Below are 19672 nucleotides of genomic sequence, written 5' to 3'. Positions count from 1 at the left end.
GCCAGAAACTACTGTGGACTTGAGCACTGCCCTGTAAGGTGTCCTCAGAAATGATCATTCCCAGGCCAATAGGGTGGTTCAGGAGTTAAAACCCACACAAGCCTGATGGCCTGACTTTGATCCCCCAATCAGGGTCGAAAGAGAGAACTCCCAAACTTGTTTTCTGACTTCCACATGTGCATTGTTGCATGCATGTGCTCAGAACACACACACCACACACACACACACACACACACACACACACACACACACCACACACACACACACACGCACACACAATTAATTAATTAAACAGTCACAGTTCTCCAGAAAGGGCAAGGAATCCCTGAGTGTGAGTCATGCACAATAGTGACTTGGTGTTTCGATAGGAATATGATATATCCCTGAAGCATAGCAAAGACATTCAGTAAGTAGTTTACTTAAAATTAAACTCTAAACAGTGCTTAATTGTATTTCAGGTTTTCTTTCACTGTACATTTTAAAGGCTTTTCATAAAGAAAACAAGTTATTTGAAGTTTATAAAATCTAGCCTCTTAAAGAAACCTGCCCCACCTGCATCCATGGTACACGGAATGCAAGTGTACACTGTGTTTTGTGAGAAAAGCATTTCTTCTAAAATGAACATTGGTTTAGTCCATTGCAAATAAGATCCCTAAACCCACCTAATCTTCCTTACTCTGACCCAGTCCCTCACCTCTGTGACATTCATAGGAAGATTAAAACTGTCTGAGACTTCAGGAAAGCAAAGATAGCCTGTGTTGAGTGTCTCTCATAGTTACTTTCTATCCAGGAATGTAGACAAAGCCTGCCTTTCTGAGAATAGAATCAGGAAATAGTTGCTACAACACTGGGAAGAGTCTGGGGCAGGAACAGCTGTCAGCGCATTGACACCAGTTTCAGGCACCACTCTGCCCACTTAGTTCTTACCTACTGTTCTCTCAGACAACAAACCCCTTCAGGTCCTGACTCTTATCTGCAATGCACAGTATTGCAAACTTGCCAGCATTTTGTCTATATTGCCTGTGCTCATTTTGAATTTAAATGACTATCACCAAGGTAAGTATATGCGGCTGGTGTATAATTTGTGGTCTTACTTTGTTGCCCCTCTGGCCTGGAACTCCCTATATAGCTCAGGCTGGCCTCAAATTCAGAGAGATTGGTCTACTTCTGCCTCCCTAATGCTAAGATTAAAAGACACAGCCCACCTCACCCTGTCAGTAGGCTGACTCTTCAAGTGGCCAGACAAGTAGAAGGAACATGCACTGCAGTACATGGTAAAGCAGACAGAACTGCTGCCTTTTACCTGCCTGACAGTCCTATTTCTCCACCTAAGGGTGTTCTCTGCCAAAGATCAGGAGAACTAACACACACAGGAGTGACATCCAACAAAAAGCTAGTGAGTGATACTCCAGCTTTCCTGTCCCTCAGTGGAACGATTCTGAGATATTTTCACTATGGTTTCACAAGGTTCCCGGCAATAGCATATTCATCCATAATTTCTTGTTCAGCTTTTTCACCTGCCCTACCTTCTCACCCACACACAAGAATGTATTTATACCCATATCCTTGTTTAAAAATCTGCTTTGGGGGCAGCCCAAGCCAAAATACATGGATATTTAAAACTATATAGTGTTTTGTGTTCGATTTGATGTCCTTGTGACTATGGAGAGTAAGGGGCCATTGATTGAGCTCCTTAAATGTTAGCTCTTATGAGGCTCAAAGGAAAATAGGGGCCTACTGCCACTGGCTTGTTTGGACAGGATCAAATTTCTATTTCAGAAGGAACACTCCTAAAAAATGTAGAGATGGATGCAGCCAAAGGATTAGCAAAGAGACTTTATCATGGTTCACATGAATAATATTGAGTGCCTCTAGACCCAGTGAAAATAGAGAGGAACAAATATATTAAGAGGAGGTAGAATAAATAAGATAGCAAAGGGCTTCATGATATGGGAGATGAGATAAAGAATCTAGCCGAACCCCCAGGCTTCTGACTTGCAGTTGTTGAGCAGTAAATGTTACAGTCTCCAAATGAGGGAAGGGTAAGTAGTTTGATGAGTGATTTGCTCTTTCTAAGAGTAAACATTCTTAATTCCCCCAATATAATTTCTTTTTCCAATTTTAATTGCTTAGCAAATTTCTATTAACAGGACTTATTGCAAAAGTAGATTATTCTGGAAGTAAAAATAAGTCCAGGTGGTTCTGTGATATGATTTACCTAGGAAATTCTAGTAGAGTTTACATAAGCTACTATTCTCAAAGTCGGAAAAAAATAATCCCTAACTAGTCTTGTCCTTCTTCAGTCTCCGTTTCCTGAGAACCACAGCTAGTGCAGGGAGTAGTCTGCCACTCAGGTGTGTTCACATTTAATGTTTATAGGTCGTCTGTGCTGCTCTCCTGTCTTCGTAGATGGTTTATTTCTAAAAACGAACTACAGCAGCCCTTCCAAGCATTTTGTTACATACATTAGAATTTCTATGCTACCTTACAGCCCTGTCTCAAGAAGTAGGACCTGTGACTTTAATATACACAATACCTGTTTTGGCTGCAAGAGACTAGCTAGATCCATAATGTCGAGGAAAGCTTGTCCTTAAAGCTCTTTTGTGAGTAGCCAGAGTAAAAGACAAAGAAGAGCCTGGAGGCCTTAGAATCGCCTCTCGGACTGGCAGAGTCTGAGATAATTAAGCAGACTAATTGATAGCACAGGCTTTGAGTAAACACGCTGCAGTCTGCCAGCAGCCTGGCCTTTGTAAGGGAGATTGAGCAGGTCCACTTTTGGAGTCCTCTCCTATTGTGCCCTTAATCTTCTAATTTTTACCTAGCTGTTCTGAAAGACAGTTAGGGTGTCAGAATTGGTGCTGTTAATCTGTGCTTCAGTGTGGGGGAGGGAAGAGTGAACCCACGGTTTCTATACCAGGCTTGGTTTTGAACAATGAATGTGTATTTACTTAAGTAAAAGTGAAAATGTGATAAAAGAATTGGCTTAGTTTAGAATTACTACAGAATTTTAAATTAAAATTGTTCACAAACTACAATTCTTATTCAAACAAAACTGAGCCATTTGTAATAGGATTTTCAGAAATGCTTATTTCTGGCCTTTATGGCTATCAGTTTTCCATTCTTGGTCTTACAGGAAGTAAAAAGAAAAGAATAGTTTTAAGTCTCAGGGTGGCACCCAAATCCATAACCAGCTGGGCTCAGCCTCCTTTAAGGTGTGGACTCCTCAGCAGAACTAAGAGTGTTTGTAAATGGCAGTCAGCCCTGGATCGTACTTACTCTGCAGTGACTTACTATCTTCATAACTGTACCTACAGTTATGCAGTAGAGGCAACAGAGGACCAAGAAGCAGCAGATCGATAATAACAAACAATCATATATATTAATGTTATAACCCTTGCAAAACTTTCACTTCTGAGGAAAAAGAAGTAAGACAAGGCTGATAATGATTGGCTAAGGAAGACATCTGAATTTAAAAATCATTTTTATAAAAAGGAATTTTGTTGTTATATGTATATATGTTTTCCATTTTCATATCCAAACTGCACTAACAAAATATGTTGTAGCCAAAGTCTGAAAGCCTATGTCATAAAAAGATCAGAATGATTTATAATTTAGCCCATTAATTATGTGGATATAAATGAATACTTCTCAAGTGTTTAAGGATGCTTCTAAACCATTTATTCAAACAAAGGTAAACTTTTAATTCTGCCTCCCTACCTATCCATTCATTCACTGAACAAATATTTATGTAGCACTTGTTCCATGCCAGGTTCTGTGCTAGACTTGGGAAAAAGCAGAAATGACTCAGGACTCTTATTCTGTCCTCAAAGACCTAGTAAGTTAAGAGGAAAAAGAAGAAACATATACAAATATCCATGATAAAAGATAGGGAGAAAGAAGTTAGAATGTAGTACATACAAGTACTTAGCAGGCTGTCTGGCACATGTAAATGCTTAATAAATGTTGGCCACTCTCATTACCATTGTCAGTAGATTTCAGAAGATGGAAAGGTCACTCTGAGTTTATAAGGGCTAGATATTTTCTGGAGTACCTAAAAATTAGTCCAGTACCCAAAAAAATGGTAATAATAAGAGTTGGTAACAAGGTAATAATAACCATATAGAGTTGAGGTAAAGATAGACAAAAAAATAACATAACCAAAGATATAAAAGCAGAAAAACATGAGTAAAAAATACAGTTAGCTGAACTTTGACATGTTTGATGGTGATTGTAATGCTTCCCAGATGATGGCAAGGCTAAAGTGTAAAAATATAAATTATTTTCTAGTATGTTGTGGGGACAGTAGTGTCATTAACAGCCTTTGAACAGAAACATGGCCTGTTAAAAACCAAATTTTGAAGCATTAACAAGTACCATATGAATGATGTATTGGAGAGAAGAAAGTACGTGTGGCCATTAATAGTATCTAAAGCAAAAGACAAATGGGAAAAGAAGTGTGTGTGTGTGTGTGTGTGTGTGTGTGTGTGTGTGTGTGTGTGTGTAGTTACTAGCCTTTGAGGGTCCAGCTCCAGACTTATCATGATTGACCATTTCTCTGCATGTAATCTATAACCATATTCTATTGAGTGAAAAGAACCTTAAAATCACCCAATCTTGCAATAAGGTTTGAATCTTTTTAATGATCTACCGTTTTCTATGTGGGTATATCTAATGGCATGGGGCTTAGTACTTAATGCAGGGCCAGTTCTACCACTGTTGGATTTCTGCAGCTTACAGAGCGTCCCCTCACACCAGGCTGCTGCCTATGGTAATCCTGCTCATTCCTTGCTAACATACAGAATGAGCTGGTCCTGCCTTTCTCCCTGAATGTCTGTGACCTCACATTTCCTTGATTTTCTTCTCCCTATTCCAGCTGGCTACTGTGGTAGTGTAGCAGATTACCCAAAAGTCTCACAGAGTTTGTAGGTGAGGGTTCTGTCAAGGTACAGAGAAGGATGAGTGATCTTTACTGCACAGTGCCTAGGCCCTTGGGAGACTTGAAAACTAGAGGCCATCTGAGTTCTTACTCACATGTCTGTCAGAGAAGGCTTCTCTGGGGTAATGAAATTGTATCTTCGAAGGAGCCAGCCATGGGAAAAATCCAAGGGAAGAATATTCTACTTGAAAAGAATGGTAAGGTTCTGCCTGGTTTTCTGTGTTCCAGAAACAACACTGGTGGGTGCTGAATTAGATGAGGAAGAAAGTGATAGGAGAGGAAGTCCAGCCCAGGAAATGAGGGAAGACTCACAAAGAAATCTGAGTTTTGCCAGGCATGGTGGCACACACCTTTAGTCCCAGCACTTGGGAGGCAGAGGCAGGTGGATCTCTATGAGTTTGAGGCCAACCTAGTCTATAGAGCAAGTTCTAGAATAACCAGGGATACACAGAGGAACCTGACCTAGAAAAACCAAAAAAGAAAAAGAAAAAGCAGGAAACTTGAGTTCTATTCTAAGCTTGATGGAAACCAATTGGAAAAAAATTTTTCATACTCTATGAAGTATGGATTTAAAAAGCAAGAATGGGAGACAGAAAGCTCTGTGAGCAATGTCTGTAGTGATCATAGTCCCATTAGGACAGTTTTCTTCCCCAGTTACTCATCCTTTACTAAGCAAGGCAGAAGAGGCTATGGCAGATCCTCTGTGGCCCAGTTGAAAATCAGAAGGGTCAGACTAGCCAAAACTAGGACCCTTTTCTATGGAGGTCCAAGTGTCTCAGATGAGAGTCATTGTTGTACCACATCCCTGTTGTGCACTTCCGATCTGGGGCTAGTACCAGTCAGTCACCCTGAGCTGCCTTTTCTCCCTGGAAGCTTCTCCTTTCCCTTCCAGTCACCTTGTTTTCCCAAGATTGTACTGGGTCTCCTCCACTTCCTGGGCTTAGCCAGAGACACCATCTAAAGAAGCTCAAAACCCCCAGCAAGGACTCTACACCAGCAAGCCCAAAGCTGTCATCTGACACTAAACACAGTGTAGTGTGTGTGTTAAAAATATGTGAAGATGGTGCACTGTGGGCCTTAGAGAGGTCTGAGTGTGATCTGCAATTTGTGAAAGGTCAGGAAGCACCCCTCTGCCCTGCACCCCTGAGGGAACACAAACTGTGGCAATGTTTTTAGTACAACCTCTAGGACCCTAAAATGCTACATTTATGTTGTTTGCTGCCAATAGGTTGTGACAGTTTGTTCTACCAGCAAGAGGTAGTTGACAGACCCACCATTACTGGACTGCAGCCTCCTCCAGTTTAAGGGCCAGGTCTTCCTTGCCTTTTGGTTCAGTGTATTGGAGCACAGGCACTTTGGCTTTTGAGCGGAGTACCCAAGAGAGCATCATTCATTTTGTGCTCACACAAAGCCTGGTAAATGATGATGTCACTAGATGAGCATTGCCTGTCTTGGAATATCCCACTATCTAAGAGCCAAAAGCTGGAATTCTGCTGAGAAATAATTCACTTCTTGTTCAGTGAAGTTCTCATCCATCACCAGGGCAGGCACAGCCTTAATTCACTCCACACCAACACTGTGCACAGTTTCAGTACTGAAATTGAAGTTCCACAAGATGCCTCAGAGATTCTAGAAGTAACAGATGAATGAAGCAAAATCCCAGATGCTATGAGAGTAATCTAGATGGTCCAAAGCCCTACAGAAGGGAAGCATGGATACTGTAAGTCAGGAAGATGAACACAGACAAACTAGGAACAAATGGGAGGGAAGGAGCTACAGAGTCTGGAACTGCACCTCTCTACTGCTGGTTTAGGCTGGTTGAGGCCAGTTATGTAATGGATGGCTTATGATTCACGCCTATGCAAACTGATGCTTTTTTACCTAATTCTACACTCCTGTAAAGCAGTGTTGGGACTGGCATGGTGGCGCACGCCATTAATCCCAGCACTCGGGAGGCAGAGGCAGGTGGATCTCTGTGATTTCGAGGCCAGCCTTGTCTACAAAGTGAGTTACAGGACAACCAGGACTGTTAAACAGAAAAATCCTGTCTTAAAAAAAAAAAAGAGCTATATTTCAGGTGCTATATGCTATATGGCAGTAATGATAGCCCAGTTATACTTATTCAAATCTAGTTTTAGTGAATTCAAATAAATATTTCACTAAAATTTCTAGTACTGGAATCCAAATAAAAATACCTTAAAATCTGGTTAAAAACAATTGAAGAGTCTTAAAAATTTAAAGTTTGCTATGCAAAACTTCACGTCTATTTTTTAATATCCTTCATGCATTTTTAAAATATTTTTATTAATTTTTGAAATTTACATACAATGTATTTTATCATATTTATCCCTACTCCAACTCTCAACTCCTCCCCATTCATCCCCACTTTCCTGGCCTCCCACAACTTTGTGTCCTTTTTTCTCTTAATATCACATTTTTTAAGAAAAATTCTATAATGCATTCATGATATGCATAAAGCCTTTTACTATAAACATGTGGGATTAAAGAGATTATAACTAAGAGTTAAGACTCAACAGGAGCCAGGCATCTACTGACAGCTAATGATCTGTATTTCAGGCTAAATCAGAAGTAAACATTGACCCAGAGAGATGGCTCAGCAGGGAAAGAGCTTGCCCAAGCCTGAGGACCTGAGCCTGATCCCTGGGACTCACATGGTAGAAGAAGAAAACAGACTCCCACAAGCTGCCCTCTGACCTCCACATGTGTGCTGGAGTGCACATGCACACATACACACACAAATAAATAAATTGACTGATGAATTTAAAAAATTAAAGTAAATAAAAGGCCCTCACAGCCTTTTTTTTGTTTGTTTTTTTGTTTTGTTTTGTTTTTGTTTTTTCTTTTTTGGTTTTTTCGTGGTTTTGGAGCCTGTCCTGGAACTAGCTCTTGTAGACCAGGCTGGTCTCGAACTCACAGACCCTCACAGCCTTTTTATATTTCATGAGATCACTTTAAGAGAAATATACTTTTCCTCAAAGCAATATTATATGCATTTTGAACCATTTCCACATCTCACTCCCTGATTTTCATCAGCCAACACTTTCATTTCCTTAGGAGAATATTTCCAAAGACTGTGTTGTTTTTATTAGCTGTAAGGTCAGTTCTTTTCCCCATGAAGCTGCAGGAGAAACACTGCTGGTGACCTTCTCTTTAAGCGTTCTGTTTGAGTTTTGATTTTTTGTTTGTTTGTTTGGCTGGTTGGTTGGTTGACTTTTAGCATTTATTCTTTGGAAGAAAAAAATAGATAATTCATATCATTCAGTAATTGTTAAGAAAGGTTATGACAATGTTCTTATCAATGAAACTGTATTTTTTGCATTTATTCTTTGGAAGAAAAAATAGAGAATTCATGACTTTTAGTAATTGCTAAGAAAGGTTATGACAGTGTTCTTAGCAATAAACCTGTATTCCTGAATATTTGTGTTAGAATATGCTAATAATCTACTGAAAGCAGCAGGTCAGTAAGGGGAAGTCAGCATTCAGATTCAGAGTCGTCAACTCTGATTACCAGCAATAGTGTCACACTCCTCAGGTTCTTAAACCAATTAAGAATTAGTGGCACTTGGCAAGAAGAGGCAGGAGGATCTCTGAGTTCCCAGACAGCCTGGTCTACAGAGTGAGTTCCAGGACAGCCAGGGCTACACAGTGTAACCCTGTCTCAAAACAAACGACAACAACAACAAAAACAAAAACAAAAAAATAGTTTTAGGGAGAACTGCTTTCTGATTTAGCCTGTTTGAACTAATCCCAACACGAGTCTCTTTTCAGACCCTATATAATAACTGCAAACAAATTAATCTTTTCTCGTGTCTGTAGTTAGGGTCTGACTCCTAGTTCTTTTGACTTCAATGGCAGGAAGCTAGCACCAACTGATACCTAAAAAGTTTATAAAAAGTGTTCCAAATGTACCTATAATCAAAGTCCTTTTTAAAACTTTAATCTTTATATAGTAACATACTATAAAAGACCCCCTTATGTCACAAACGTGTATTATATTTAACAATATTCAGTGAATTGCAAATTCTCACTAAAGAAAAGGCAGAGAAAAATAAGAGATCACTTCCTATTCTGTGTGAATGTTTTGGTCCTTGGGCAGAACACAGGTAATAAGGCCTGCATCATGCCCCTGCCTCTGCTACTTAAGAAGCTCATATGATCTGCTTTAGGTTGTAGTTGCTACATAATGCACACCATGCATGAGAATAGTACCAACCCCAGCAACTAAGAGGATCCTGCTGTGTGCATAAGGTAATGGTATTCCATGAGAAGCACACAAGGATTTGTCATGTTCTGTAGTTGTGTTCTGAGCAATATCAGAAACAGAATATATCTGAGACATAAATGCTGACTAAGGTTATCAATAAAACTCTACTTCGATGCAACTACCAAATTAAAATGAATAAAACGATCCCTTTAGACACGATACTAGAAACTCACCAGCCAGCCCTCTGAGTTCTTTAGTGATTTCTTCTGAATGTTACAAGCAAGATGATGGAATAAGCATAGATCTTAGTGCCTCTCTCCCTCCTGCATTCCTGCTTGAAGGGTTGACAAATGATAGGGAAAAAGCTGTCCATGTTCTGAGCTTGAGAAAGGTGTCAGTGCATGGTCACAGACTAGTGTGGGCACTTGTGCTGATGCTGCACAGATGATGGAGTATTAGGAAGGACACTGAGCAGCATCTTAAAACTTCCCAGAGAAAAGGCCAAGTCCCATGAAAAAGCGGTAACTGACCTACTTGGAACAGCACCAAGGAACATTAGGGTTTGTCCCTGCTATAGTTAGAGCCCCTGCCTATCACACCTTAAAACTTGCATCTTCTTGGACCCAGTAAAAGAAAAAGGGGGAATTCTTTCCAAGTTTAGTGACAAAAGTGTCCCTCTGCAGCCTTCTGGCTCTGAGTGTGGCATGTGCTAAACAGCTAGGGAAATAAAACGTAGAGTTTAAGCTTCGAGCTAGGCACCCTTGTGCCAGAGTAAACAAGGGAGGGCTCCATCACGTACTCTAGCAATGAGGTAAGGAGGGCTGTTTCCTCAGAGGGCAGTCTGTTGTCAGTAGCTGGAAGCTGGGGATGGGGAGGTGAATGAATAGTTGGCAGCTGTATATGCTTTGACTGCATGCTTTGTATGCCTTATTTCAGGAATGAGATAGATTTAGCAAAACCTTGCTGTCTCACTGTTGATTTTAAGAATTCATTTACCACTAAATTGCCTTTTCTGTCTCATCAGTAAAGCTACATACAATGACTAAGCTGAGTCTGCAATGATCTATATAGACCTAATCTTAGGGTTTTGGAAACTATGGCCTACACAACCTATCCTGCTAATATATTGTTTATTCTGGAACAGGGCCTACAAAGCAGTTGAAGCATCTCACTTTGGTATATGGACTTACTGCAGGGTTTTGAGGACCTATGTTTCCCTGGTAACTGCTTCCCCTGAGAAGATTCCCTTTGTAGGTCCAGAAAAGGAAACTATGGATCTCTGAGTCCATAAAGCTCTCACAGACTCTTTACAGTTTACCCAGATGTAGGCACTAGAGATAGTAGGGGTATCTTAGGCTGCCAAGTACAGGAAGGGCAGTAGTAGCCTCAGCACCAACTGCATGGTGCTCAGTTACCACAGCGGAGCAGGCTGCTCCCCCAGGGAAAAGAAAGGGAAGCCACATACACTAAGTGGGGAAGGCTACATTTGTTTCTAGAGGTTTCTTGTTACCTCATTACACAACTCAGATGGTTTGCTTTTTAATGGTCTGCTTGTTGTGTTTCATTTAACCTATAAACATCCTTTAACTAGATTTTTCTCAGAGTTGTGTGTTTCTTTGTCAGGTCCTGCAGCATATTTGACAGTAATCACCCGGACCCCACAGGGCTGACAGCTGCTCTTCAAGCCACAGACTTGGCTGGAGTTCTACACATGCTGTACTGTATCCTCTTCCACGGCACCATCTCAGACCCCAGCTCTACCAGTCCCAAGGAGAGCTACACCCAGAACACCATCCAAGTAGCCATTCAGAGTTTGCGTTTCTTCAACAGTTTTGCAGTTCTTGATTTGCCTGCTTTTCAGGTACTAAACCTTGATTCAGGTTGTGTTAACCAACACAAAAGTTGCTATGGGTGTGTCCTTGCATGTGCATGTGGAGGCTAGAGGTGGGAGCTGGGTATCCTCCTTTCTCACTGGCTGTCTTATTTATTTATTTATTTATTTATTTATTCATTCATTCATTCATTCATTCATTCATTTTAGAAAGGGTCTCACTATGTAGTCCTGGGCTGGGACTCCTACATAGAACAGTTGGCCTCGAATTTACAGAATCTACCTGCCTTCAGAGAGATTAAAGATGTGTGCCATCATGCCTGGCTCTACCTTTTTTAGAGACAGGGTCTCTCACTGAACTTGGAGCTCACCATTTATGATAGACTTGCTGGCCAGCAAACCCCCAGGATCCGCCTGTCTCCCTGTACCTAGTACTAGAGTATAGACACTCATTGGCATGCCACGATTTTTACATGGGTGCTGGAAGTCTGAGCTTAGACTCTCATACCTGCACAACAAATATTCTACCCACTGAGCCATATCCCCAACCCCCCAAAGTTAATTTTTTTAGAAACCATTTTTAAGGATTACTTATTTTCATTTATATGTTTTCCTTGTGTGTGTGTCTATGTACCACATGTATGCCTAGTACCAGCAGAAGCCAGAAGAGGGCATTAGATCTCCTCTGGAACTAGAGTTATAGACAGTTCCTAGCCATCATGTGGGTGCTAGGAATTGAACCTGGGTTCTCTAGAAAAACAACTAGTGTTCCCAACTGCTGAGCCATCTTTCCAGTCTCCAAAAAGTTAATCTTTTAATGTATATATAATGGGAGGTTCTTCTCTGGGTTCTGAGATCCCAGAAGAGAATTATAAAGCATATGTACCCTTCATTAAGCTACTGATTTTGGTACCATGCTAAATGTTCCACATGTGCTTTCTCATTTATCCTCATAGATACTACGTAAAATGTTATTGTACCCATTTTACAGATGGAGAAACTGATAAATAATTTACCTAAATTCTATTTAGCTGAAATAAGATTAGTTACCATGACTCTCCACTCTTTAAATTTAGCCTATGCCATGCTGCCGTAACTTACAAAACTTCCATCCTGAATTCTTTAGATAAAGGTATTATCATCCTGTCAACTTTTAAATGTTAAGGAAACTAATGGCTTTTTATAGAATAAAACCAAAATTGATTATTTTGATTGATATAACTCTCTGGATGATTTAACTGATTTGTGTCCAAAGTAAAGGTCATTTATACATAACTGTACAAAGTGCTATAAATTTTTATAGCTAAAGAAAGAAAAATGGCTTTTGCTATAATACCATGCTGTCAGCTTAAAAACAGACTTTTTTCAAGTAGGAAATTTAATTTTCAAAAACACTGAACCTGTGTAACAGAGCAAGCCCCAAGGAATAGACTTTCCCTGTCCGTTTATTAACTGCCAAGTGATTTCATTAAAAAAGGAACAAACTTGGCAGGTGATGAACCCATAATCTAGATGAATTACTTGTTGAGAGGGGAAAGGGCTGAGAGATGCACACTGAAGACAGTGTGCTCTGCTGCCCTGAGCTGGAGAAACACTTCTGCTTTGTAACTGCTGGCTTGTCTTCAGTTCATTCATGTCCTCTAGGATTCTGTTAAGAAAAGTTAATGAGTTGTATCGTTGGAGCCTGTACTTTATAGTTACTTTATCCATCACAAGCACAGAAGACCCTCCTCTAGGATCAATGTGTGCTGCTTCCAAAGCAGCTGAAGCAGCCTTTGCTGTTAACTGCAGTCTTCAGGGATGTAGTAGTTTACAGCACACCCGCAATGAGAGAGTCTGCTCCAGACAATGTCAGGGATTGCTACTTCTGAATCAGAGGACTTGAGAATATAGAATCCAGTAGTAGCCCCATCAGTTAGATCAAAATAAAATGATTTCCTTGTTACCATAGATTATGAAAAAGTGTACACCTAATCCGGTTGTTTTTATGAATTTAGAAAAAAACACTTGAACTTAATGTAGTAAACAATAGCAATGTGATCAGTTTTATTATGCTCTCAGACTCTGTGAGTATATAATTATGTAGAGAATTCTGTAGCTCATGAGGGTGACTTGACTCTGCTCCTTGATGACAAGGCTTCAACCAAGAGAGTCACTATGCTAAAGGAGGAAAAGGGAGGAAGGGAGCAGACAGCGGTGGCGCACGCCTTTAATCCCAGCACTCAGGAGGCAGAGGCAGGCGGATCTCTGTGAGTTTGAGGCCAGCCTGGTCTACAGAGTGAGTTCCAAGACAGGATTCAAAGCTACACAGAGAAACCCTGTCTCAGGAAGGGAAAAAGAAAAAAAGAAAAAGGAGGATGAAAGGAAGGGTAAGCACATCTTATGAAGCTAGGAACTGAAATTCTCTAGAGAATCCTTTGCTCATGTTGGTGTTCGGGATACCTCAAAGGCTCGAGTACTAGCCAGCTGATAGTCCTATACACAGCTTATCTATATGATAGAGACTTCTCAAAAGATTATGATAGCAGAATCCTGAGGGGAATGTCCTAAGAGGAAATTTCTGGAAAGCAAGTGTTCCAAGAGAACCAGACAGCATGACTTTTCATGACCTATTTTGAGAGGTCATATAGCTGTATATCAAGCACACTATGCTTAGTCCTTAGAAACTGGGGCAAGAGGACTCCTACACTTTGAGGACAGCTTTACTGCATTACTAGGCCCTCTCTCAAAATCAGTGTTAAGGGGACTGAAAGATGCGCAGCAGTTCAGATCCCTGGCTGCTCCTGCAGAGGACTCTGGCTCAGCCCTCAGTACCCACTTGAAGCTGAAAAACATCTGCGAAGTCAGTTTCAGGTGATCATATGATCTCTTCTGGCTTCTGCAGGCACCAAGCATGTGTGTGGTATACATATATACATTGCAAGCACTCATGCATACACATAAATAATATATATTTTAAAGATAATAACAATGTTCTGTGCTTATAGAATGGGGAAAGGGAGGGAGGGAGGGAGGGAGGGAGGATGGGAGGGAGGATAAGAAGAGGAGGAAGAAGACATGAATTCAAGACCTTAGCAACATAGTGAGCAAAAGGCCAGCCCAGGCTACATGAGACCTTGTCTTAGAAAAACAACAACAATAGCAACAACATTTCTCTATATAAAATGTGTGTGTGTGTGTGTGTGTGTGTGTGTGTGTGTGTGTGTGTGTGTGTAGTGTGTACTACTGGTTGGATCACTCATAAACCTCCTAGACTGAAAGAGAGACATAGGTCTCACCTTTAGTAAGAGAATGGTGAAATATTTGAGAGCATTTATGAACCGCACCACTGTTTAGCAAGCTAGATGACTCATCTGTCCGCACAGACACCACTGATGGTCACATCACGCCTCCAGCTATCACAGGAATGAATGTAGAGTGCCAATGACTCTCAATGCTCATCAAGCTTCTGCGCCCAGAGTCAGACTGACCCTACTAAGCAATCCCACCACCATAGATTGTATGGCCTTGGACAAGCTATCTGAGTATATAAGATTCAGTACCCTCGTCTAAAGCAAATTAGAAACATCCACCTTACAAAAACAGAAGATTAAACAAGATTGCACAATGCTATTGTGCTAGCCAGCAAGTGCTAGGCCCAGACACATGAACTGACACCCTCTGGTCTCTGAGTCTGGGCCTTCCCTGGGCAGTCCACTTGCTAGGCATTTCTGTGGATGCTGTTCCCGAGCTCCTTACTGTGTGGCTTATAAAGATAAAGCGGTTACTCAGCCTCCTGGGAGACGTTGGATCAGAAAGTGCCGAATGTAGCGTTCATGCTTCTCTACATTGCTTCAGAGCCACGCATCTGTGTGCTTATTGTGTGTCATAACAACAAAAGGGCTGTCCATTAGAACATTTTCATCATATACCAATAAGGCTGTTAAAATACTTCCTCCCTCAGCAAAGAGCAGGAGTCCACTCTGAAATCATACTGGCACAGATGGCCTAGAGGGCAGTGATACTGTACATTGCATTTGCAGTGACAGTTTTAACAATTGAAGGTGGTCTCAAGAAACAAATCAATGTACTGACTTGGCAATTAATTCTGGCTAGAAAGGAAATATAGTTTCCTTGAAAAATTGGTTTGATTTTTATATTCAAACATACATGCCCTTTGACCTGCTCTTATCAGGGAAGGTTAAACAGAGGGCACTAGGTCACAGCATGCTGGACGCGACTAATTAAATAAGGGCTGAACTGAGAAAGTGTCAGGACTTGATTTAAAGGAGCAAAGCTCTCCTAAAGTGTCTTTGGGACTTGAAAACTATTTGTGGTGGGGCTGTCTTGGGGCAGTATGACTGTGACAGAAGGCACTCTTGCAGCCTGCAGTCATTGGGTCACAGCAGTGCACCTGAAGGGCTGTGTGTCACCCCATTTAGACAGTGGGCTTGCTGAAATTTCCAACCCACAGCCATCAAACCCAACAAGCCCTCAGATAAAGAGACGAGTTTTAAACCAGTGGCTTTTCCAGAGGCCAGCAGCAGTGCTCTGCTCCAGTGTGGGCTGCAGTGCGCTCTGCGGGCTTCGCCTCTCCCCTTTGCCCTCCTGTCGCTCTGTCTGCTTGACATGTTTATTAAATAGAAGCTTCAGGCTGCACAGGCAGACTCAGACTCTCCTCCCGAGTCACCCACCACTGACAGCCCATAGGCTGTCTGGAGAAAAGATCCCAGAAGCCTCATAGCTGAAGAGCTCCTAAGTTTGGGGAGAAGATTTTTTGTTTTGTTTTGGGTTTTCACATTCTTTTGGTAGCGTTTGTTTTAGAGCACTATTTATTTGAATAACAATTCTTATTTAGATTTATTTTCTATTTGAACATAAGTAAATAACTACAAATAGGTATTTATCTCTATATACAAAGGTGGGGAATATAGCCCAGTGGTCAGTGTCTTCTTAACATGTGCGAGGCCCTGGGTACAATCCCCAGAGCCTACAAGAACACTAAATGTTTTCGCTATGTACAAGAATATACTTCTTCCCTTCTGAAAAAGTGCTAGAAATTAGCTTACATGGTACATTCACAGATAAATTTTAGTGTTATACATGTCTGCATATTTTCTACAATAAGAATTCTTGACAAATGAGAGAATGTAAGTTATTAAGCATGTACTAAGTAACTGTTTTAGGTGGACAGTGTCTTGATCCTATTTTCTGTCCTTCAGGTTAAACATTACATTTATTTTGACCATTTACCAGATTAAGAACACCTGAGCACCCATAGTACTGTAGAAATATATCAGGTTCATGATATTTTTGTCTCATATTGCTTCATTTGGGCATTTTGTCTTATTGGTCTTTTACTTGTATATTTTGGATTCCTTTGGGGGGTGTTGTATGTGTTTCTCATTTGTTTTTGGTTTTGTTTAAAAAAAAACAAAGTGTAGAGGTGGGTCTGAAGATTCTGGGAAAGTTTGGAAAGGGAAAAACATTTTATTGTATGGAAAACTCCAATTAAAAATAATATAGAAACTTTAAAAATAAAATAAAAAGATAAAGTTCCTGTGTTCAAGCAAACTTCCTTACATTTGACACCTAGGCTGTTTGAAAGTTCAGAACGTCTATAACTTGTACCCTTAGTCCCTTTCTGCACTTTTCGAGGAACAGGAGCTCTGTTGTTAAATACATGCTATAAATGTTTAAAACAAGACAAGAACGAGATGTCATGCTCCTCTAGCTGCATAGCAGAGAGTGTGCAGAGCCTTGTCTTGCTATATGATGTGCAGCCCTGGCTCTTCCTGGGCTGGGAGTTCTAACTGCTCCTTGTCTGTCAGTCTATTGTAGGGGCAGAGGGCTTGTCCCTTGCATTCCGTCACATGGCTAGCTCCTTGCTGGGCCACTGCAACCAAGTCTCCTGTGAAAGCCTCCTTCATGAGGTCATCGTCTGTGTGGGCTACTTCACTGTCAACCACCCAGATAACCAGGTAAGAAGCTCTGGAAGTTACCTTTGATTACTCCCAGCAATGAGGGTGTGAGGTATTGGAGTGATAAAAGGCAGGCTGGCCTGCTGGAACCCATCTGTCCTGTGTAAAGGCCCTTAACCAGGCTCCCAGGCTATGTTGATGGCATTATCTCTCTGAAGATATTTGATCTGCACCAGATAGCCCAAGGGCCTCCTCTGAGAGCTATAAAGGTAAAATCTTTTCTACAGAAGCTTCCATTCCCTCCTATACAGTCAGCTTCCACTCCCACACTGCATGAACTCTGATGCCCTCACTGTGAGAAGGAAGAGTCTGCATCTCTTGGTTCAGGTCACTTAGTAAAACATATAAAGCTGCCCTTGGCCTTCCTCTGCCTGGGTGTTCAGAGGTTTCCAGATGTTTGGGGCAGAACCTTAGAGTGCAAGATTCTGACTTCTCCTGCTTGACTGGCAGGTATAGTTTTGTTCCTGGCTACTTTATTTGTTTCTGAGTAAAGGTTCTTCTATGAATGCATTCTCCTGCTTTATAAATGTGGAATTTTGTTTGTTATGAATTGGAAGATGATAATAAATCACCTTCTCCTTCCCACTTTATTTTTAAATAAATTATGGCACAGCTAACATATCAAACTATTTCTTAACCACCTAATTTATATAGTTTTATCTAGACAGAAATATGATTATATAGATTATAACTGAGAAAAAGATCCTAACAGCCTACTAGCTTTTACTCTAAACTTACTGGTTTTTATTTTAATCAAATCTCAAATAAATGTGCCATGAGATATACCAGCCTAGAACACACTAGAGGAAGGTGAGAGAAGAGATGGGTGTACTGTCAGAGCCACATACAAGACAAGAAGTTGTGCACTGAGAGCTGCCACTTCATGTCCAGTGAGGAGGAAAGGACAGAGAGAACAGGCCAGGCTCAGAAGGCCACAGCCACAGCCTTGTAGGTTCACAGGAGCATTTGGCTCTTAGTAAGCGTGGAGACAAAGTGGACCTTTGGTGCATTCTCTGTAAGAATGGCAAGAAATGGACAGTCCATTTTAGAAAAACATTCTTGTGGTTAAAATATTGAAGATCTGGGAATAGTAATATATACAAAATTAAAAAAAAATTCCTTTGCCGAGAGCCTGTTGCCAGAAGGCAATTATTGTCACATCCCCACATAGAAATACCCAGGAAGCTCGTTCCCTTGCAAACAGCCAGGGTTTTATCCTTTCTCAGGGTCTGGCCCATTAGGTTGACAAAACTTTTAAAAACTACTGAGGAAAAGATAAGTGAGGGGACTGTTCTGTGTGGATTTCTTCCCTTTGTGTGTGTCAGTCTACTAAATGATTTTTATATCACTTTAACATTTCGTCTAGTGTTTATGACCACAAAACAGTCCTTATTTGTTATGAAAAAGACAAAGAAAATATAGAGAGTAAAATGGAATCCCTGGTGTTTCTGACTCCAGCACCTGAGATGTCACCAACAGGCTTCATTGCACGTGTGCTCATGTACTGTTTCCTGTATACTTCATATTATACCAGAATATCATTCTTAATGGCTTTACCTTGTGTGACACTCATAGTTTACCTAACAATTTCCTGTTTTACACATAAGTGGTTTGTGCTGTACATCATGACACTCTGCTGCACTTGTAAAGAGCTAGTTTGTGAGTGTGCTGTTTGACCATGTGCAGTGCCACGTCAAAAGTTTCATTCTTTCAGCACATTTCATGCTGCTGCGCTTTGAAACTTTTTGTACAAACCATCTCCATTATGATAAGTTTATGGAATGCGGAGTTCTGTGCGTTTCTGAGTTTTCTACAGATGCTACATCACGCAGTAGTTCTCTCCTTTTAGATAAGCACACACTTTGGTATTTCTGGTCTCACCAGAGAGATAAGGAAAAAGGCAGCTGAAGTGGATAGAGAGCATTAAGGTAGGAGTGGAAGAGAAGGGAGACTTAGGAGGGGAAGATGGTAGAGGAGCAGGCGGCTTCGGCAGTAGTCATTGCCCCAGCAGGCTACTTCTTCTAGAAGAAAAAAAGATGCAGTAAGATTTGGAGGTCACTGTTGAGAGATGAGCTCACTCAGAGGATGAAATTAGGAAAGTGAGAGAAACCAGACCTTGTGCTCCGGCACCTTGTGCTCTGGCATCTTGTCTCCCACGAGGGCAAGGGACTGAACTGACCCTTTGCTTCTGCTCTGGAGGAGAGCCAGTGAAGTCAGGTCTGCCTGAGACAGTTGCTGAAATGCAGCTGTTTACGAGGAGAAAACAATGTGTTAAAATACAAAACACTGGAAACTGATAGCAAAGGTAGTAATTGTAAAAAGCAAAAATTTGTAGCAAAGCAGTTTGTAAACATCACCCCTGACCTGTAGACCTTGGTTCTGTTATACCCATGTGTTGTCTGTCACCTCTTCAGCCCTACAGTGCTGTCATCGTCCACAGTTAAGTCCTACTTCAAGTAGGTGGGTAGAGGGTGGGATCTAAGAGGTACATTAAAGCCTCCTGAAACAAAGAACAGTGCTAGGAGACTTAAAAAAGTAAGGTGTGGCTGGGCATGGTGGTACACACCTGTAATCCCAGTACTCAGGAGGCAGAGGCAGACAGATCTCTGTGAGTTCAAGAGCACCCTGGCCTGGTCTATGATGTGAGTTACAGGACTGCCAGGACTGTTACACAGAGAAAGCCTATCTCAAAAAAAAAAAAAGGGAAGGAAAGGAGGGAG

At 41.1% G+C, this 19672-nt stretch overlaps 1 protein-coding gene across 5 annotated transcripts in view; it reads left to right on the top strand.

Annotated features, from left to right (window-relative positions):
* The window catches only part of Scaper (S-phase cyclin A associated protein in the ER), a 349156-nt gene that overhangs the window by 301143 nt on the left and 28341 nt on the right, over positions 1 to 19672 (top strand). For all 5 annotated transcript variants that reach the window (XM_026779044.1, XM_026779043.1, XM_026779042.1 and 2 more), the window contains 2 exons: positions 10785 to 11022; positions 16803 to 16952. In XM_026779044.1, the coding sequence (XP_026634845.1) occupies positions 10785 to 11022; positions 16803 to 16952 (388 nt within the window). The remainder of the gene's footprint in view (positions 1 to 10784; positions 11023 to 16802; positions 16953 to 19672) is intronic.

The sequence above is a fragment of the Microtus ochrogaster genome, chromosome 5, assembly GCF_000317375.1.
Source record: "Microtus ochrogaster isolate Prairie Vole_2 chromosome 5, MicOch1.0, whole genome shotgun sequence".
In the NCBI taxonomy this organism is placed as follows: Eukaryota; Metazoa; Chordata; class Mammalia; order Rodentia; family Cricetidae; genus Microtus; species Microtus ochrogaster.
Note: the sequence above shows the minus strand (reverse complement) of the source record. Positions and strands in the feature narration are given on the sequence as shown.